The sequence below is a fragment of the Phyllobates terribilis genome, unplaced genomic scaffold (assembly GCF_046119375.1).
Source record: "Phyllobates terribilis strain yellow unplaced genomic scaffold, ASM4611937v1 Scaffold_7__3_contigs__length_470593459, whole genome shotgun sequence".
NCBI lineage: Eukaryota > Metazoa > Chordata > Amphibia > Anura > Dendrobatidae > Phyllobates > Phyllobates terribilis.
In genome coordinates this window covers 377,691,991-377,713,835 of record NW_027362767.1, presented here as the reverse complement: position 1 = coordinate 377,713,835, position 21,845 = coordinate 377,691,991, and the positions used below count along the sequence as shown (strand labels likewise).

The 21,845-nt window shown below is 45.7% G+C and overlaps 1 protein-coding gene across 1 annotated transcript in view; it reads left to right on the top strand.

The window, feature by feature from the left end:
• The first annotated feature begins 218 nt into the window (after positions 1-218).
• The window catches only part of LOC141153232 (vomeronasal type-2 receptor 26-like), a 28,481-nt gene continuing 6,854 nt past the window's right edge, over positions 219-21,845 (top strand). The window contains exons 1-4 of the mRNA XM_073637937.1: positions 219-1,038; positions 2,964-3,019; positions 8,385-8,390; positions 18,846-18,969. Coding sequence (XP_073494038.1) covers positions 219-1,038; positions 2,964-3,019; positions 8,385-8,390; positions 18,846-18,969 — 1,006 coding nt within the window. The remainder of the gene's footprint in view (positions 1,039-2,963; positions 3,020-8,384; positions 8,391-18,845; positions 18,970-21,845) is intronic.

Sequence of the window (21,845 nt, the reverse complement as noted above, 5' to 3'; positions counted from 1 at the left end):
ATGCCCAGGTTGCACCAATGGTATGTCCTCCCCTATATAAGTCCATTAGATGAATATAAAGAAGCTGCCATGTAAATATCTGGTCTTTCCACTGTGTGGCTGCACAGGTTGCACCAATGATATGTCTTCCCCTTTGCAGAAGGAAATGCCATAGCTGTCCACCTAAGCGTTTGAAGATGCATTTATTAGTTTATGTATTTATTTTGCAGATCAGCTTTATGTCACAAGAACCTTTGCAGAGTAACAAGCTGTATTTCCCGTCCTTCTACCGGACGGTACCGAGTGAAAAGACTTTGTATTCTGCGGTAATAGCATTACTGAAACACTTTGGCTGGATGTGGGTTGGTATCATATATCCAGATGATGACAGCAGCATAAATGCTATAAAGATTATTAAAAATCTGATAGTGGAAAATGGAGGCTGCATTGAATTTATTAAGCTTGTACCCTCCATTAATGACTTTAGTCCAGAAAGAATCAAAGAAATCGAGAAAACTATTGCGAAATCATCAGCAAATGTCATACTTGTCTATGGATCCAAAAATTATGTGTATTACTTGGAATTAAATGTTCATGTAACAAGCATTCCTGGGAAAGTGTGGATCCATACGGCAGAGTCAAGTTTTCGAATGTTCAACTTGGAAAACGACACCAGTGTTAATGGTTCTTTAAGGTTCATCATGCAGAAAAATGAGAATCCAGCATTTATTAAATTTATCAAAGAAGTTAATCCAAGTAGATTCCCATCAGGAAGGACATTTACAACATGGTGGGATGAATTGTGTGAAAACCGTTGTCCGTTCAACCCGAGGAGAAGAAACTGTACAGGAGTGGAGAGTGGAAGGCAAATTATGTACTCACATTGCAATCTCCGATTCACAGGGATGAGTTATAATGTATATAATTCTGTCTACGCAGTGGCTTATGCTTTACGTGAAATGTATCAACAGATACCACTGAGCGAACGATTGAGCGATAGAAACAAACTCAAATTTCAAGATCTGAAAGGTTGGAAGGTAAGAATGACCATACAGAATAGTGTTAAACAAAATGTATCAGTCAACCTAGTTCAACAAAGTTGATCCAAAGGAAATCAAAACCCCAATTTGACAGACGTTGATCCTGCCCAGTCCACAAAAAATCCTTAGGTCCATAATGAGAAACATCTCATAAAAAACTGTTTAGATACTGAAGATCATGCAAAAAGAAGCACAGTAGAAACTAAAACCATGTCCTCATTTTCTCCTGATCATGATCCATACCACCACAATTGGAGGAGAACCTAATGTTACATTGAAAATATTGTAAAAAAATAGCAAAAAAAAACAAAATAAACAAGTACAGCATTACCAAAAATAAAAAAGTATTACTTTATTTAAAATCTGACCCTTGTAGGTTTTAAGTTAAAAGGCTCTTATCATTGGTCAAATAACCTGGTGCTGATTCATTTATTTATCTCTCTCTCATGCCTTAACTGGACTGCATTACTATGAGATCCATTTCAGCTGTTTGTTCTCTACTGTTTTAGTGATTGTGGTATTAAAGGGATATTTTCAGAATCAAGTTAACCCCTTTTCCATAGAATTGAGGATAGACTACTGATTGCTGGAGATTTGAATCCCCAGGGATTCTGAGTATGGGGCTCCATCTTGAATGTGGTTAACACTGTAGCCTTACAGCGCTGGGGTCCTGGGTTCAGATCCCGCAAAGGATGACATCTACAAGGAATTTCTATGTTCTTGTGTTTGTGTGAGTTTCCCCCCGGCTCTCCAGTTTCCTCCCACACTTCAAAGACATATTGATAGGGAATTTAGATTGTGAGCCCCAATGGGGACAGTGAGGATAATTTCTGTAAAATGCTGTGGAAACCAGATATGACCTGAGCTTGAACATCTTCTAAAGACTCCATAGAAGCTGCATTGAATGTTTATGAAAAAATGGCTTTGTGTGAATGCATATCATTTTTTGAGATTTCACATGGTCTTTGGGAGGCACTTTACATAGTTTATCTATATCTAGGCAACCAATGGAATGACTTAAGCTCTGCAACAAACTCCACAACTTTTTGGTGACAATGTGGTAGCGGGGTCCTTTGACCCCCTCATGTAGCATCGCCAGATGCAAGCCATGTATAATCTACTCGTATAGCTACTCTTGTAGACAATCTTGTTTGTGAATCAGAACTCATAGGTGATAAATCACCTTAAACCTCTGGGGATCAATTGTTATTGCTTGGGTAAAGTAATTACACATCTTGGATTACATTCATATGAATAAGTGACCGCGTAATATGGGATTTTGCTGGAGTCTTTCGATTTGGGAGCTTAGTTGAAAAGAGTGAAGCTGGTTACCATAAAGCAGTGTTCCCCAACTCCAGTCCTCAAGAGCCACCAACAGATCATGTTTTCAGGATTTGGTTGATATTGCATGATCCCTAGTATGGAATGATCACCTGGGCAATACTAAGGAAATTCTGAAAACATTATCTGTTGGTGGGCCTTGATGCCTGGAGTTGGGGAACCCTGTTATAGAAGGTCCCTTTGGTTTTTCTATGATAAATAGATAAAAGTCCTCCTGTATAAAAAAAAAATAGTCGTTCCACAAATGGTTCTACATGTTGCGAGTATTGGAACATTGAGTGATTACACGTCACTGAAATTATAGACTTTGAGATAAAGGTGAGTTACTTTTCAAGATATTCTGAATATTTTAGTATAATTTGCCTTTTAGAAAAAATATGGTAAAAGGATTTACTGTAACTTTTATTTTTCTATAATGTTTTATTTTTTTATAGTTGCATAAATATCTCAGAAAAGTCAATTTCACAAACCCCCTGGGGCAAGATATTTTCTTTAGCGATGGAGAAATTTCAGTCGGTTATGATATTTATAATGTTATTCACTATCCAAACTGGACGATAAATTCTCAAAGAATTGGAACTTTTGATTTCCGTGCCCCATTAGGAAAACAAATCATTTTAAATAAATCAGCCATAGTTTGGGAAAAAAAATTCTCCAAGGTAGGTAACAATCTATACAGTCAGTCTAAAACACAGGTGCACAGTTTTAGTAAAGGTCCGCTTAGTTGGGTCTGCGATCAGGAAAAAGTTTGAGCAGAACGACAACAGTAAAGATACAGAAGAGATGTTAACATTTTTCAAACTTTGTAAAACAATATCAAGACAAACCCAGACACATAGACCACAAACAAGACCCCTGCTACCCGCCACTACCTCAGGCAGATGAGACAAAGACTACATTGTCTATAATGGAAATCAACAATATAAACTTTGCTCAGAGATTCAGTCAGTGAGCAATGGTTGTTATTGGCTGGCCAGAGTCCACCAAAGTATATAGATAAACTAAACTTAATAATTGGATGGATTCTTTAGCTTGAGATCACCTACACAGGTCAAAATGTCTTAAAAACCACATAGAACATTAGCTTGTGTTAATTAAATACCTGCATTTTAATATTAAGAGCATTGTTTAAAGGAGTTGTCCAGGATTGAAGTATTGATGACCTGTAATTGAAAGGGTTGTCCACTATTTGGAAAACCCCTTCTTGATCCAAATGTTTGGCCCCAATAAAATAAAAAAGCTTATACTCACCTCCGGTGCTGGCGCTGTTCCAGCGGTGTCAGCACTCGCAGTCCCGGGGTTCTTGTGCGGTTGTTATGACATGTGACCCCGGCATCCAATCACTAGTGATGGACGAGCACTAAAATGCTCGGGTGCTCGTTGCTCGCATCAAGTAAATCGTAATGCTCGGGTGCTCAACCCGAGTAATGAACCCAATGTAAGTCAATGAGAAACACGAGCATTTTTCCGGCGGTCCCCCCGGAGGTCTGAAGGGGGACTATAAATTGATGAAAACAGTGCTCAAATGATATGGGAACAGCATGAGGAAGACCCCTGGAAGCATCTCTGACTCCCAGGTCACTGCTGTGAACAATGTTGTCAGAGTTTTATGCCACTTTTACGGACTGACAATAAAACATACAAAAACGGAACCAAAATGGATTTTCCTGGAAAAAAATATTAAGGAACATCCTTTCCAGTGTAATGACTTGTATTTCAGGCAAAATAAATAACCAAAGACAAAAATGCTCCTCCACACCTTTGCATTGCTTTCAACTGTGAAAAATACATTCACCAGTAAATGTAATTTTAACATTTTACTACCTTATGTGGCCATGTGGTGTGTGAGACATGATCAGACACATCCTGTTTCATTTATGAAGGAGGGACTGTGAAAGTCTCAAAGCCTATTTTTACAAGGACATCAGGTGGCCCTTACTATTGTTAGAGGGCCAGCAGTTGTCACTCCCTATTGCTAGAGGGCATCTGTAATACTATTGTAGGAACTCGAGGATTCTGGTAGCGTGGGGCAATGAACAATCAGAGACGGGTTTCTTTAATGCAAATAGTGTATTTGTGCCACAGCAATAACACCCAAAAACAATATACAGATAACCCGTAGTGACTTGCAATGAAATAAGTCCAGCGATATTAAGTCTTTGGAACCTATATAGCAAAGTCGGCAAGGTTCTTATTACGGAGTCCTCACACAAATGTGATCAAAAGGAAAGTCTGACACACTGGTGACGTGGCTTGATTCAAACACTGCTGGTGTAGTAAGAGTCAGATCCAGGTATGCAGTAGCCACAGGGAAGTCCAAAAACAAGTTCACAAGTTAATCCTAGATGCGGCGTAGATTCAGGGAAGTCCAGAAACAAGTTGACATTTAAGTATTATTCCAGTAAATAGTTCCAGCAGCCCTCACCGGAGGGAGTGAACAAAGGGTTAAACAGCAACACACAGTTCAGAAACACAGTTCTTACCGGGTAGAGAGAGCCAAGGGTTAAAATTCCAAAGTCAACAGGTTAATGATAACACAGTGGGTGTAGCTTACATAGGCAGAGAATGTCCAGAGCCATGGTAGAAGCTCACTGCTGCTGAGAAACACGTGAAGATTAACCTGGTAAATACACAAGAGATCTGGAGATAATAGTAGGACAAGGCAGCTGGACTGAAGGGAAACGGAAGCAGAATACTCCAGCAAGGAAGCCAGCACCTGAGCCAGGTTTTAAACAAACGAACAGGAAGTAGGGCACACAAGAACAGCAAACTCCATTTTAACAAAGGGCAAAATCATTCACAAGGTTACTTAGAAAACTCGGAATACTGACATTACTGCCCCCCCCTAAAGACGGCCTCCAGACGGTCCTGGACCAGGCTTGTCCGGGTATCTCCAATGAAACTGAGCAACCTTCAGGGGAGCATTGATGTTACTTACTGGTTCCCAAGTATCGTTTTCGGGAGAGTAACCTTGCCATCTAACTAGATACTGAAGCCGGTTCCTATGAAGTCTTGAATCAACAATATCCTGTACCACAAATTGTTCTTCGCCATCAACCAACACTGGTGGAGGGGGAGATACGATACGTCCCTGAAACGTGTTAGGAGAGACCAGTTTTAATAAAGAAACATGAAATACTGGGTGTACCTTTAAAGTCCGTGGTAGCTTCAGCCGACAGGCAACAGAGCTCACAATCCCAGTGATCTTGAATGGACCGATGAATTTCTGTCCCAGTTTCTGCGAAGGAACACCCAATCTTAGATTCTTGGTGGACAACCAAACCGAGTCTCCTACCTTATACATAGGTGCCGGTTTCCGGAATCTATCGGCCGACTTCTTATAACGCTCCTGTGCTACGGTCAGGGAGTCCTTCAAAACTTCAAGATTACGTTGCAACATCGTCACTCTGTCTTCAACCGCCGGTACCGAAGTAGCAACCGGAGACCTAGGCAAAATATTTGGATGATATCCCAGATTGGCAAAAAAAGGCGTTACCTTCGTGGAACTGCTCTGAGAGTTGTTGTACGAAAATTCAGCTAAAGGAAGTAGCTTCAGCCAATCGTCCTGCAAATGACTGACGTAACAGCGTAGATATTGCTCCAAGGTTTGATTTGTCCGTTCGGTCTGCCCATTGGTCTGAGGATGGTATGTAGAAGACAAGCAAACATTAATGTGGAGCGCAGAACAAAATCCTTTCCAAAATCTAGAGGTAAATTGTATTCCCCGGTCAGAAATGATCTCATCTGGTACCCCATGCAGCCGGAAAACGTTCTGGATAACCAGATCCACTGTCTCCGTAGCTGAGGGAAGACCGGTACACGGAATGAAATGAGCAGCCTTCGTTAGACGATCTACTACCACCAAAATAGTATTTTTACCGCCAGAGGTGGGTAACTCCACAATAAAGTCCATCGAAATAGACCCCCAAGGGCGAGATGGTACAGGTAGCGGTTTAAGAAGACCAGTAGGTGAAACGCGAGGAACTTTGTACTGGGCACAAACCTCACAAGAGCAGACATAGTCGTTCACATCTTTCAAGCAGGTAGGCCACCAAAAAAAACGACTTAAAAATTCCTGCGTCTTCTGTACCCCCCTATGACCAGCCAATACCGAGTCGTGGACCAATTTGAGAATTCGAAGTCTCACAGCCTCTGGGATATAAATACATCGATCTCTAAGCCACACACCATTCTGAAGGACAAGATTCACGTTGTCAGGTGGAGCAGCGAGAAATACGTCACCGTCACAGGCCAGCTTGATCTCCTGCCACAAGTCCTGGTCCTGGAGCACTCCTACGAAATTGGCATCAGACAAGATGGTTTTAGATGGGGTCCCAGGCACGGAGTCCATCGAATGGATTCGGGATAATGCGTCAGCTTTCCCATTACGTGAACCTGGGCGGTACGAAATAATAAAATTAAACTGGTTCAAGAACAAATTCCACCTAGCTTGTCGAGGAGAAAGACACCTAGTAGACTTAAGAAATTCCAAATTACGATGATCCGTGAGCACTACTACCTGTTGAGTTGTTCCCTGCAAATGGTGTCTCCATTCCTTAAAGGCGGCAATGATTGCCAAAAGTTCCTTATCTGCAATATCATAGTTCAGTTCAGCAGAAGATAACCTACGAGAAGAGAAGGCACACGGGTGCAGCAAACCTTTGTCTCCGGTACGTTGTGAGAGGATAGCTCCCAATGCACAGTCTGAAGCGTCCACCTCCACGATGAAAGGCAGTGCAGGATCCGGATGCATCAATATCGGAGCCGTGGTAAAACAAACCTTGAGGCGATCAAAGGCTCTCTGAGCTTGCGAAGACCATACAAACGTCTTCCCCTTCTTGGTGAGGAGAGTAATTGGACGGACAACTTCTGAAAAATTCCGGATAAAACGTCTATAAAAGTTAGCGAAACCAATGAATCGTTGTACCTTTTTAATGTTTCCTGGTACCGGCCAGTCTAAGATTGCCTGGATCTTGCTGGACTCCATGTTCAATCCCTGAGGAGAAATAATATAGCCTAAAAATTGAATTTCGGAGCAATGAAATTCACACTTTGAGTTTGATGTACAAATGATTATCTCTCAAACGTCTAAGCACGGTCTTAACATGTTCCCGATGTTCCTGTAAGGAATCAGAGAAGATCAAAATGTCATTCAGGTAAATTACCACATATTGGTCCAATAAATCCCTGAAAATATCGTTGGCTAAATGTTGAAAAGCAGCAGGAGCGTTACAGAGTCCGAATGGCATCACTAAATATTCATAATGTCCATACCGGCATCTAAAAGCTGTCTTCCATTCGTCTCCGGAACGTATACGGAGTAAATTGTATGCCCCGCGAAGATCTAATTTGGTAAATACTTTGGCCTGGCGAACTCTTTCCAACAATTCTGGAATTAGCGGCAACGGGTACCTGTTACGAACGGTTACCTTATTTAACTCCCGGTAGTCAATGCAAGGTCTTAGAGTCCCATCCTTCTTCTTTACAAAGAATATAGGGGCTCCCGCTGGTGAAGAAGATGGTCGGATAAACCCCTTGGCTAAATTCTCATCTAAATATTCTCGTAATGATTTTAATTCCGGAGCCGCCAGCGGGTAAACATGGCCGAAAGGAATCGCTGCCCTAGGAAGCAATTCTATGGGGCAGTCATACGGTCTATGTGGGGGAAGTTCATCTGCCTTCCTCTTGTCACAAACGTCCAAGAATTCCTGGTAACCCAGAGGGAGAGTAGATACCTGTATTGCCTCTTCCAAGTTCTGGGTAACTGGAGCCGCTACCGTTGGACTGATGGCAGGACTACACTTGGGGGGGATATCTCCTTGGTTTCCCAATTGATGTTTGGATTTTGTGACCGTAACCAGGGAATTCCTAAAATTGCAGGAAAATGAGGAGAAGATATTAACATGAATGAAAGTGTTTCTTGATGGTCTGGTTCCATCTTACACTCCAGAAGCACTGTCTCCCGATCTACTGGTCCAGAAACTAATGGGAAACCATCCACCGTTTCCATAGTGACTGGTGAAGCTCTTAGTTGTGTCTTTATACCATGTTCCCTGGCAAAAGAAGAATCCATGAAATTCCCACCTGCTCCAGAGTCTATCATGGCAGAACTTTGTATCCACTGTCCCTCCCACTGAATCTGAATAGGAAGAGAACAATGTGAATATTTCTCCCCTTGGTCTTTATGGGAAGTCAGCATCAATTTTGGGGGAAACACAGCATCTAGATGTAGATTGGTCTCCGAAACTTCAGACTCAGCGTCTGTGTTATCATAATCCCCTACTACCGCCAACTCCTTGTTGGGTCGCTTGGGACATTTAGGACAATTGATGAGGAAATGGTCCAATTGACCACAATAAAAACATAAGCGCTCACGGAGACGGTATTCGCGGCGTTCATTACTCTCACGTCTTTGTAGCGAGTCCACCTGCATAGGCACCTCCTCGGCCTCCCGTGGGTTTTTGCCTGTGGTTTCCCTAGACGGAAGAGAGAAATTAGTGATGCGATTTACAGCTGCCCATTTTTCTTGTCTGCGTTCAGTTAGACGGATATCAATACGTACACAGTGTTGTAAAAACAACTCAAACACCTGTGGAGACTCTGAACTCTGGCTGTCAGAAAATCATCCAAATTATTTAGACGGGTATCGTGACTTTCAACCATAGGATTTTCCCAAGCCAGTGCCCGTGATGTCAACAACATAATAATACATAAAACCTTAGATCTATCAGACCGGTAATAGGAGGCATGTACATCAAAGAATAATATACATTGGTTAACAAACCCACGGAATTGACTTCGGTCACCATTAAACCGGAATGGAGGCATTTTGGGCATACTAGTGGATGATGTAGGCTCAGTAGGTAAGGCCTCCCGGACTTCTAACTTAGTATGTAGATCTTGGAGAGCCTGACCAAACACCTGTGCATTGTGGTCAACCCGGGATTCCATGTCTCTAATCTTATTGTGTATAGCCTCTATCTCCTGCTGCAAGGAGTTAATTATGGTGAACAGTTTGTCTGCCCATGTCTCCGTCATTGCCCCAGCAGAATCCTCTTTTTGGCTGGAGTATCCTGTAATACTATTGTAGGAACTCGAGGATTCTGGTAGCGTGGGGCAATGAACAATCAGAGATGGGTTTCTTTAATGCAAATAGTGTATTTGTGCCACAGCAATAACACCCAAAAACAATATACAGATAACCCGTAGAGACATGCAATGAAATAAGTCCAGCGATATTAAGTCTTTGGAACCTATATAGCAAAGTCGGCAAGGTTCTTATGACGGAGTCCTCATACAAATGTGATTAAAAGGAAAGTCTGACACACTGGTGACGAGGCTTGATTCAAACACTGCTGGTGTAGTAAGAGTCAGATCCAGGTATGCAGTAGCCACAGGGAAGTCCAAAAACAAGTTCACAAGTTAATCCTAGATGCGGCGTAGATTCAGGGAAGTCCAGAAACAAGTTGACATTTAAGTAATATTCCAGTAAATAGTTCCAGCAGCCCTCACCGGAGGGAGTGAACGAAGGGTTAAACAGCAACACACAGTTCAGAAACACAGTTCTTACCGGGTAGAGAGAGCCAAGGGTTAAAATTCCAAAGTCAACAGGTTAATGATAACACAGTGGGTGTAGCTTACATAGGCAGAGAATGTCCAGAGCCATGGTAGAAGCTCACTGCTGCTGAGAAACACCTGAAGATTAACCTGGTAAATACACAAGAGATCTGGGAGATAATAGTAGGACAAAGCAGCTGGACTGAAGGGAAACGGAAGCAGAATACTCCAGCAAGGAAGCCAGCACCTGAGCCAGGTTTTAAAAAAACGAACAGGAAGTAGGGCACACAAGAACAGCAAACTCCATTTTAACAAAGGGCAAAATCATTCACAAGGTTACCTAGAAAACCCGGAATACTGACAGCATCAGCCGGCTATGCTTTGTTGTTCTCATTATTAAGGAGTGGGTCTCCTATACTGTTATTGCCCATGGAGAGACTGCAAGGGCTGCCAAAAATTTGGATGCACTCCAATACCCCTTTGAAGAGACATAAAGGAGGGCCTCAGTAAAAAAAATGTTCCCTTTATAAAGAAGTGGGTCTCCTATACTGTTATTGCGTATGCAGTGACAGCAAGGACTGCCAAAAATTTGAATGTACTCCAATACCCCTTTGAAGAGACATAAAGGAGGGCCTCAGTAAAAAAAATGTTCCCTTATAAAGGAGTGGGTCTCCTATACTGTTATTGTGTAAGCAGTGACTGCACGGGCTGCCAAATATTGGATGCACTCCAATACCCCTTTGAAGAGATGTAGAAGAGGGCCTCATTAAAAATATTGTTCCCATTATTAAGGAGTGGGTCTCCTATTGTGGTAATGCCCATGCAGTGACTGCAAGGGCTGCCAAAAATTTGGACGCACTCCAATGCCCCGTTGAGGAGACATAGAGGAGGACCTCTTTAAAAAAAATTGTTCCCATTATTAAATAGTGGGTCTCCTATAGCGGTAATGCCCATGCAGTGACTGCAAGGGCTGCCAAAAATTTGGACGCACTCCAATACCCCTTTGAAGAGACATAGATGAGGGTCTCATTAAAAAAAATGTTCCCATTATAAAGAAGTGGGTCTCCTATACTGTTATTGCATAAGCAGTGACTGCAAGGGCTGCCAAATATTAGGACGCACTCCAATACCCCTTTGAAGAGACATAGAGAAGGGCCTCATTAAAAAATTGTTCCCATTATTAAGGAGTAGGTGTCCTATTGTGGTAATGCCCATGCAGTGACTGCAAGGGCTGCCAAAAATTTGGATGCACTTCAATACCCCTTTGAAGAGATGTAGAGGAGGGCCTCATTAAAATATTGTTCCCATTTTTAAGGAGTGGGTCTCCTATAGTGGTAATGCCCATGCAGTGACTGCAAGGGCTGCCAAAAATTTGAACGCACTCCAATACCCCTTTGAAGAGACGTAGAGGAGGTCCTCATAAAAAAATCGTTCCCATTATTAAGGAGTGGGTCTCCTATACTGGTAATGCCCATGCACTAAGTGCATGGGCTGAAAAAGATTTACCCCTAGGGGGTATAAACATACTGTATAACATACAGAATGTTAGAGGTAGGCCTCTAAAAATATTTCCTACAGGCATCATGAACACCCTTACACCCTTAAAAAATTTATGTGGGTGTTGCTTCACGGTCACCCTGGTGATATGGTGGTGGAGGATGAAAAGAAGGAGAAGGAGGAGGACAACATAATATACAATAAATCCTGAAGCGTATAAGTGTATACCCATGTCTGGGTGTGAAGAGGTACATGGGAATAGACTCCCCAAAAAAAACACTGGATTTAATGTTATTTTCCGCTGATATCATCCGGTGGTGTTGAGAAGTTTGGCCCAATCCAGCCCTTGTTCATTTTGATAAAAGTCAGCCTGTCAGCATTTTCAGTTGACAGGCGGATGCGTCTATCAGTTATCACTAAAAACCCGCTCTGACAAAACGCTAGCAGCAGGGCAGACCAGGACGTCCAAGGCATAGAGAGACAGTTAATGCCATGTGTCCAGCTTGGATACCCCATAGTTATAAGGCACAGAGGAATCATGGAGGACATTGGTATGGTCGGCAAGGTACTCCTTCAGCATCTTCCAAAACGTTTCCCTCCTTGTAAGAGTATCCCGCGCATCAGGGCCTGGGCGCTGGGAGGGTCTGAGAAAACTGTCCCACACCTTTGATAGTGTTACCCTGCCTCTGCTGCATCGTATTTATGTCTCCCTCGCCTGTACTCCCTGGTTGTCCAACAAACTGTGATCTCTGCCGCCAACAAGGGCCTTCTGGTACTGCAACATTTTATTAGACCTCTCCACCACGGGAGGGAGAGATAGAAAGTTCTAATTGTAGCCTTGGGTCTAGAAGTGTGACCAACCAGTAATTAGTGTTGCCCAAAATGCATACAATGCCAGGGTCACGGGAAAGGCAGTGGAACATAAAGTCAGCCATGTGTGCCAGACTGCCAACAGCCAAGACTTACCTGTCCTGACCAAGAGGACGAGTGACCATGCTCTCCTCCTCCTGGTCCTCCTCCTCGTTCTCTCTCTCCTCAGGCCATTCACGCTGAACAGACGGTATGATTGTTGTATGGGTAGTATCGTCGGTAGCGCAGGAAAACAGCTCCTGTTCTTCCTCTTCCTCCTCTTTCTCCTCATTATCACCCAATCCATGTTGAGATGAGTTGAGGCTGGGCAGTGTGGCATCAACCTGTATAGTTATTTGCTCCATCTCATCATGCTCCACCTGCAATGCCTCCTCTTTAATTGTGAGCAGCGAGCATTTCAGTAGACAGAGAAGTGAGATGCTGATGCTAATTATGACGTCATCACCGCTCACCACCTTGGTGGAGTCCTCAAAGTTTAGGACTTATGTGCGGAGGCTGACCAGAATACAGAAGGGCGTGTTGAAGCTGGTACTCAACAACTGTCCTCTGCAGCTCACAAATCCTTCCCAACATCTGCAACGTTGAGTTCCAACGCGTGGTGACATCACACACCAGTCAGTGAGCTGGAAGCTGAAAATGCTGCTGAAGCACAGCGAGGACGGTGCAATCTGTAGGTGACTTTCTGAAATGGGCACACACGTGGCGTACTTTCACAAGCAGCTCAGGCAGATCCGGGTAGGTTTTGAGAATCCGCTGACCACTAAGTTGAGCACATGGGCCAGACATGGTACATGTGTGAGGTTGCCAAACCTCAGAGCCGCCACCAGGTTCCAACCATTGTCACACACGACCATGCCTGGCTGTAGGTTCAGCGGTGACAGACACTGATCTGCCTGCTCTGTTACAGCTGTCAAAACTCTGCAGTGGTGTGCAGTTTGTCACCTAAGCATATTAGCTTCAGCCCAGCCTGTTGCCGCTTAGCCGAGGCAGTGCTGCAGTGCTTCCAGCGTCCAACTGATGTGGTTATTTCGGAGATTGAGTCTGAAGAGGAGGAGGAGGTGCAGGAGATGTAGAATGTGGGGGCAACCATTTTTGACCCAGGGCCCGCAATCCTCGGTGCCGGGAGGACGAGTTCCATCCCAGGGTCCGACTGGGTCTCGGCTTCCACTATAATAACCCAGTGGGCCATCAGTGAGATGTACCGTTCCTAGCCACAAGTACTTGTCTACGTGTCCGTGGTTAGGTAGACCTTTCCAGTAACTGCGTCATTGAGGGCACGGCTAATGTTCTGAGACACATGCTTGTATAAGGCGGGGACGGCACACCGGGAGAAATAGCGGTGGCTCGGGACCGAGTACAGAGGGACGGCAGCTGCCATGAGGTTGTGGAAAGATTCCGTCTTCATGAGCCTAAAAGGCAACATTTCAAGTGGTAGCATTCAAGAAATGTGGCAGTTTAGTATTGTGGCCTGTTGGACGTTGGCTGCATATTTGTGCTTGCGTTCAAAGGACTGGGGTAGGGACAACTGTACGCTGTGCTGGGACAAGGACGTGGACGTGGTTGCTGATGGTGGTGGTTGCAAGTGTGCAACGACAGGTGCAGGACGGGAGGCATCTTCTCCTGTGCCATGGACAGGGGATTAGCTTGCATGCACAACAGCACAACAGGCAGTGGTGTCACCTGCAGACACTGTTTCTGGAACCTGGTATTCGGCCCACCTAGTCGGGTGCTTTGCTGTCATGTGCCTGGGCATGCTGGTGGTTGTCAGGCTGGTAGATTTGCTGCCCCTGCTGATGCTGGCATGGCAGATGTTGCAAATGGCCCTTTTGGGGTTAACTTGACAGTCTTTCAAAAAGAGTCAGACTCGGGAAGACCTAACAGTTGGACTGGCAACTTACCTCATGTTGGTGTTCTTTCTAGAGAACAGTTGCCCGCCTTGTGTCTGTGGCCATCCCATTGCTTGTTCCAGCCTGTTGTGGTGCTATGCCTCCCTTAGCATTATCTGCTATCCAGCCAACAACATTTTTCACACTGCTCTGGATTCAATAATGATGTTCCACGGCCCCCTACAAAGTGGGACAGGAAGGTAGGGTGACATTATGTGGGTGCTTGTTGTGCTCCCTCAGCAGACACAATTTCAGCTTGCCCACGGCCTTGGCCTCTGCGGGCACCATCACCATCACGTCCACTTCCCAGTCCCTTGCCACGTGCCTTGTACATTTTAAATGGAGTATAATATTTGTCATGCTCCCAAAAATTTCAGGATTATTACCGCAGTAATATCGGATCATGTCTGATGACCACGGTTTTAGGCAGTGTCCTTATAATATGGTATTGGTCAGCGACCAAGTGTGAATAGGTTTGAACAACACACAACTGTCAGACTTTAAATGAAGTATAATATTTGGCACGCTCCCAAAAATGTCAGGATTATTACCGCAGTAATATCGGATTACTTCTGATCACCACGGTTTTAGGCAGTGGCATTATAGTGTGGTATTGGCCATCGACCAAGTGTGAATAGGTTTGAACAACACACAACTGCCAGACTTTAAATGGAGTATAATATTACATTCTCACTTTACTCTCACTATACATGCTCCACAAACTATGCTTGTGTGGCGCCCTGCTGCGCACTGGTGCCACAGATCCCAGAGGGGTGCATGGATGGAATTCTCCCCATTGGCCTCAATACATGCAGACACCTCCACCCAAGTCCACTAGATGGAGCCCTGTCAGGTATATAAATACTGGGGGGTGGACTTCAGGAAGTCAGTCAGTGGGAAGCCGACAGTGTGACACCATGCTGCAGCTCCAGACAAGCTGAAGTCTGTGTGGCTGAAGGCCAGGCAAGGCCCAAGCTGCGGGCTAGTCTGGCCAGTGAGAGCCTGGAGCGGGCTAGGAGGCAAGTGAGAGTTCCTGTCAGGCACAGACAGGGACAGAACTCAGAGAGTCTGCTCAAGGAGTCTGCATGAGAGAGTCTGCAGACTGAGGAGAAGAAGGAGAAACGCATAGGGTGCAGAGGAGCATAACAGGCTCACCCCGAACCATATACCGGACACCGGGTCCGCGCCTACAGGGATCTTTATGACCAGTAGGAACAACCGAAATCCCTGGAGAACTACAAGTCCCAGGTTAACCAACCGCTGACCACAGAAACAGGGTTAGGTACCACTAAGGCTCCAGCAACCAGGAATAGTGGGAACCAGGAGAAAACCCTACCGCCAGGTCAGTAGGTACAAGAAGGAAGCAGTAAGCAAGCTAGGCCTAGTTCCAGGCAGGCCCAAAGCTTAGAGAGTAAAAGACACAGATCAGGAGGCCTTTCACCCGCTCACTGGGGAGAGTCCAGAAATGTACCCTTCGCCCTCAGTGCCCTGGACCGTACCTGCATCACCACCAGCAAAGGTATTGAAGTTTACCCTTGTGTGTGTGCCTGTACTTGCTTTGGGACCGTCCTGCCGTCTCCCTCCTGCTTCCACCATCTTTCTACACCTCTACACTGCCCTGAAGCCTGCTCCACCTGTGGGGAGCCGTCCCATCATAGCTTCCCCTAACATCAGCGCTGGTAACCTCTTACCAGAATCCACAGGTGGCGTCACTAATAATCCCAAAATCCCCATATAATACAAATTCCCCTTTTCAGTGACCGCCCTGGGCCACGGACCCGGCCAGCCACCGTGATATCCCCCTGCAAGCAGCCAGAAGCCCGGCTGCCAAGTACCCCACAGCCCTGGGGGCGCATCACTTGCCTAACTCTTGCTATTATCAGGATTGATATGCATCTGGATTAGTCCTTAGAAGGATTGTTAGTTGAGATGTATATTGCTCTGGAATACCTAACTAAATAAACCGACAATTCTCTCCCTCACTCAGCTGCAGCTCTCCCTACTCTGCCTGTCTGAAGGGTAGACTGTGATGAGCATAGGGTCACCGGGTCTTATATAGACCTGATAACGCTATGCGGCCAGCCAATAACTGTAAAGTCATAACCAACATGGCTGTGGCATTTCAGTGACTGGCAGGCAATCTCCACATGGTTATTCGCTGTCTAAACAGCGCCAAACATGCCGGGCGAGGACTCGAGCTGCCGCCCGATCATCCAGGAAGTACTCGCTGAGCGCCAAGCATCTTGAACAGTGAGATGCTCGGGTGTGTACCGAGCAGTTGGGAGCACACTTGCTCATCACTATCAATCACTGCTAGCGTCACTGTCCCCACCTCCTGTTGAATTGAACATGAAGAGGAAGTCGGGGCTGCAGCTGATCCCTGACTCCCTCTTCATGTTCAATTCGACAGGAGGCGGGGACAGTGATGCCAGTGCTGACTGGACGCCGGGGACACGTGTCACAACGCCAGCACGGGAGCCCCGGGGAGATCGAGTGCCAACATCGCAGGAATGGCGCCGGCACGGGAGGTGAGTATAAGCTTTTTTATTTTATCAGGGCCAAGCGTGGATTATGAGAAGGAGTTGTCAAAGTAGTGGACAACTTCTGTAACACCCATGACATCTTAGTTAAAAACTGCACCAAATGAAATATAGAGTGCAGCACTGGGCAGCCACCACTAAATAATGTACAGGTTTGCTGTGTTCCACCCGTACATGGCTTAGCTACAATTGCTGTGTGTGCAGTTTTCAGTTTTCGACCATATTCTGTTTCCATAGCTGTGCTGCAAGTATAGGGCGTTGTGAGACGCCGTTTCTAGGCTGACTCTTTTACCCTACTCCCATGGAAGCGATGTCCCCAGAGAGTTTAACTTGGCTGCAGGATGGCACGTTGGTGAAGATTCAGAAGAAGCTTTATTTTTCTTGCAGAGATCTTGTAGTAGTAGATACAGCAGGTAAAAAGACTTTTCTCAGACACAGACTGAGAGCAAATGAGCTTCTATAGTGGTTAAGATGGAGAATGAGGAAAAGACATGGGGGAAAAAGGGAGGGGTTAGTTACATCACAGCCACATCAGAGGGAGACAGGGAGAGAGAAAGGACAAACTTGAAAGGAAGCAAACATTACTGCATAGCAACAAAACAGCAATACATGATAACTGAAAGAAGTGCAAGGCAGTCTGTAAATTCCCAAATCATGGGAGATAACAGACCATCACCAATTTCATATTGATGAATTATCCTATGCATAGATCATCAATGTATTTGACCTTGGCAACTGATTTAAAGGGATGCTCTGAGAATGTGATCAAAATTGCCTCCGTCACATAGCTCAAGCTGCAACCAAGCCTAGGCACACATCAAGATGAGTTGCAGCTTGACAAAACACTGCTTGAGATGTGTCTCATCTGAAAGGCTTCATGAATCAGCTCAGTTGCGCAGAAATCCACAAATCTCTAACACAGGCCTGGGAGGGTTCTGCTCATGCATGTGCAAGATCATGGAGCACGTCGTGGCATCACGAAGCCATGATCTTTCACGCACTTGTGCATCATCCTCTCGGTCTCTGGATTTCAGAGCGAGCAGCGGAGATCATAGGATGCAGCAAGGACCGGGTGGGTGACAGTGAGGAGCGGAGGGTTCAGAGACATGAGCGGTGAGGTAAATATAAGAATTTTTAATTATTTTTTTTACATCTTATGTTTATTCTGCTCTTGAGTCTGGAGAGCATAAGGGACATTACGTTTGCGGGGAATAACTTCTGTATGAATTCAATTTCCAGGGAAAATAAATGTGGACTGGCGAATTTGAATTTTGACTGATCTGTTCATCTCTAAACAGGATTAAAGCAAAAGGGAAAAAAGCTTGTTCTTCTCAATTATCTGGAGTTTTTTCCTCTTGCTTCATCCCTGCTCCATGGCTGAGTGAGTAAATCAGTTTTGCTCGCTGATGATGTCTTACAGTTCAGACACGTCTTGAGCGTTGTTTCTTCAGGCTGCAGCCTGTCCTGATGCATGCCAATAACAGGCTGCAGCTTGAAATATGTGACACAGACCATATTTCTCACACATTTTCAGAGAACCCCTTGAAGGCTGGTTTCACTTATCCATGTTTCGTGATCTGCGGGTCTACTTACCTAAAATTGGCAGTCTCAGAGACATATATGAGACTATTGACTTCAGGTCTGAAAACCTACTGTCAGTCGATGCATTGCAGTCCGTGCTCGAACTATGAAACACAGATGTGTAAAATTTACCTAAAAGTAAAAAATTGGTTTGGCACCGTGGTAGCCAGTTGAAAAAAGATTGCTCTCAGTGGGAAAAACAAGATAATCTTGTAGTTATGATACCTTTTAATGGCTACCAAAAATAAAATAAATGATGTTACAAGGCAAGCTTTCGGGACAACTTAGATCCCTTCCTCAGGCGTGTTATGGTACCATGGCATACTGGCATACCATGCCTGAGGAAGGGACCTAAGTTGTCCCGAAAGCTTGCCTTGTAACATCATTTATTTTATTTTTGGTAGCCATTAAAAGGAATCATAACTACAAGATTATCTTGTTTTTCCCACTGAAAGCAATCAAAGTTACTTAAAGCACATTGTCTGATAGTTTCTAGTTGTATAGATTGACAAAATGAGTTTCGATTCATTCAATGATGATATTTTATAACGCAGATACCACGATCTGTGTGCAGTGATATCTGCCAGCCAGGAAACAGAAAATCTATCCGAGAAGGACAGCCAGTATGCTGCTATGACTGTCTTCCTTGCCCAGAAGGACAAATTTCCAACCAAACAGGTTAGTTTCTACTATAATTATCGCAATATCCAAACAATAAGGTTAATGGCACTTCACACAAAATATCCAAAACATGCTCAGGGTAAAGGTAGCCAGCCAAAGTAAAGAAAGAACCATTATGCTAAAATCAATCAATCTTTATTAAAAACAACATGTAAAAACACATTAGAAAAAATGCAGAGTGCCTTGTATGGGGGACGCCACTGTATCCGGACTTTTAGATGGATAAACTGCTACAATGATAGTGGTGTGATAATCAAAATATGAGATAATTTTTAGATAGAGTCAAATGACTCCCCATGTGATAAATCACAGAGAACCAAATCAATAGAATCCTTAAAATTATTACATTTATATTAACTGGTGTAATCACCAAGATATATATGAGGGGAGAGAATCTAATTCAATCAGTATAAACTGACACCTGAATCCTATCTAGGGTATAGCAGGGGACAAAAATTAAAGCAACAAACAAATATATACACCATAGTATTGATATAGCAATCAAGGTAGAAAATGATATATACATGCATGTAAGTACTATTGTAACCATATAGAAAAACCCACTGTGCTACATATAGTCTGGTTACAGCCTTGCTTATCAGTGTGTAGAAGAAGGTGCCTACAATATCCCACATGTAGTGAAGGAGAAAAGCCCTGGAGGTAATACCTGTATGGTCTGTAAGATAGAGATAACAGGTGAAGTCTGGAGAAATCAGCATGGTGTCCCCACACTACGATGCTCGTTTCGCCACTTGCTGCTTCTGGGGGTGTCCAGGGAATATTGTTCCAAACCATTATATCGTAAAACAGGCTATAACTCACCAGGGAGAAAATCTAGACTATGCAAACACATATAGCCCTAATAGCCTTTAATTAATATGATGGAGGCAAGTCTAAAATGAGGACACTTTTACGTGAGACGACCTCTGCCATGAAACAACTACATATCAGTTACCTTCAAGCCGATGAGCAGTGTAGCGTCGGCGTCCCTGTCTCCTGCTAGGCAGGGACGCTGTTCCCCTCACCTCTCCGCTCCGTGCCCGGCGTCTTCCTCCCGCTCTGCTAGCAGCGCGCGCTCCTTCCCGGCCACGGTGCTTAGGGCGCGCGCGCGCTCCCCCTCTCTTAAAGGGGCCGCGCGCGCCATCCTAAGGAGTCCCCGGCCAATGGCCGGAGGACTTCACCATATATAAGACACCTCCTCCAAAATGGAGGTGCCCGAGCAATGTTGTAGCACAGTTCATCACTCTGCTTCAGCCCTCAGGTCCCGTTTCCAGTTACCTGCCAGTTACCTGCCAGTTTCCTGCCAGTTTCCTGTCTGATACCTGCCTGTCTCGTGTCAACCTGCTACTATTCCTGCGGTCCGACAGTCTGCCTACCAGCCCTGCCAGTCTGTCTATGGATCCGTCTGCCCGCTCACCTGGGAGCGCACATCTGCTACCTGCCTGCTAGCCTACCTGGAGGCTCCGCCGTCACGTGCTGTGACCACCAGCCTGTCCAGAGACTCTTGCCCGCTCACCTGGGAGCGCTCACCTTCTACCTGTCTGCTAGCCTACCTGGAGGCTCCGCCGTCACGTGCTGTGACCACCTGCCTGTCCAGAGACTCTTGCCCGCTCACCTGGGAGCGCTCACCTTCTACCTGTCTGCTAGCCTACCTGGAGGCTCCGCCGTCACGTGCTGTGACCACCTGCCTGTCCAGAGACTCTTGCCCGCTCACCTGGGAGCGTCCACCTGCTACCAGCCTGCTTGCCTACCTGGAGGCTCTGCCGTCACTTGCCGTGACCACCCGCCTGTTTACCCAGAGACTGTCCCGGTCACTTGCCGTGACCACCTGCCCGTTTACCCAGAGACTGTCCCGGTCACTTGCCGTGACCACCTGCCCGTTTACCCAGAGACTGTCCCGGTCACTTGCCGTGACCATCTGCCCGTTTTCCCAGAGACTGTCCCTGTCACTTGCTGTGACTACCTGCCCGTCTTCCCTGGGCGCCACCCGCTTCCTTACAAGGGCCGCCCCCTTGTATAGTTGCTCAGAGGTTCCGCCTCCCAGACCCGTTACAGTTTGCTCGGGCCATGGAACCCGGTGGCACCCAAGCTCCCTCGCTCTCGGACCTATGTCATGAACTGTCCCGTCAGAGGTCCCAACAGGAGTCCATCCTGGGTCACCTGCGGAATGTCAACTCTCGCCTGGACACTCTGACTGCTCCACCAGCAACCACCGCTAGCGTCATGACCCGCAACCCGGCAGCGCCGCTGCCCACCAATACCGTGGTATCCTGCCCCGGACCCCGGCTTTCTGCACCTCCTCGCTTCGGAGGCGACCCCGCTCAAGCTCAGGGCTTCATAAACCAGTGCACCCTGCACTTTGAACTCCTGTCCCACCAGTTTATCTCCGACCGGGCCAAAGTTGCCTTCATCATGTCTCATCTCACGGGGGAGGCACTGGCTTGGCTAAATCCTCTATGGGAGAGAGGAGACCTCCTGGTGTCCGACCTGCCAGCCTTTCTCACGGCTTTCCGGAAAGTCTTCGACGAACCCGGACGGAAGACCTCATCCGCATTGTCTCTGCTACGCCTCCGTCAAGGAGATCTCACCGTGGGCCAATATGCCATACGGTTCCGTACCCTTGCTTCGGAGCTGGCCTGGGATAACGACGCTCTGGTGTCGGTCTTCTGGGAGGGTCTGTCCGGCCGTATTAAAGATGAACTCGCCGGTCGGGACATTCCTACCACTCTCGACGACTTGATAACACTTGCCACCCGGATTGACATCCGGTTCCAGGAGCACGCCAAAGAGGTCACCCATGAGAGGAGGTTTCCAAGTCTAGCTCCTACTTTCCAGAAACCCGTCAATCCCTCCGTTACTCCCCAGGCACACTC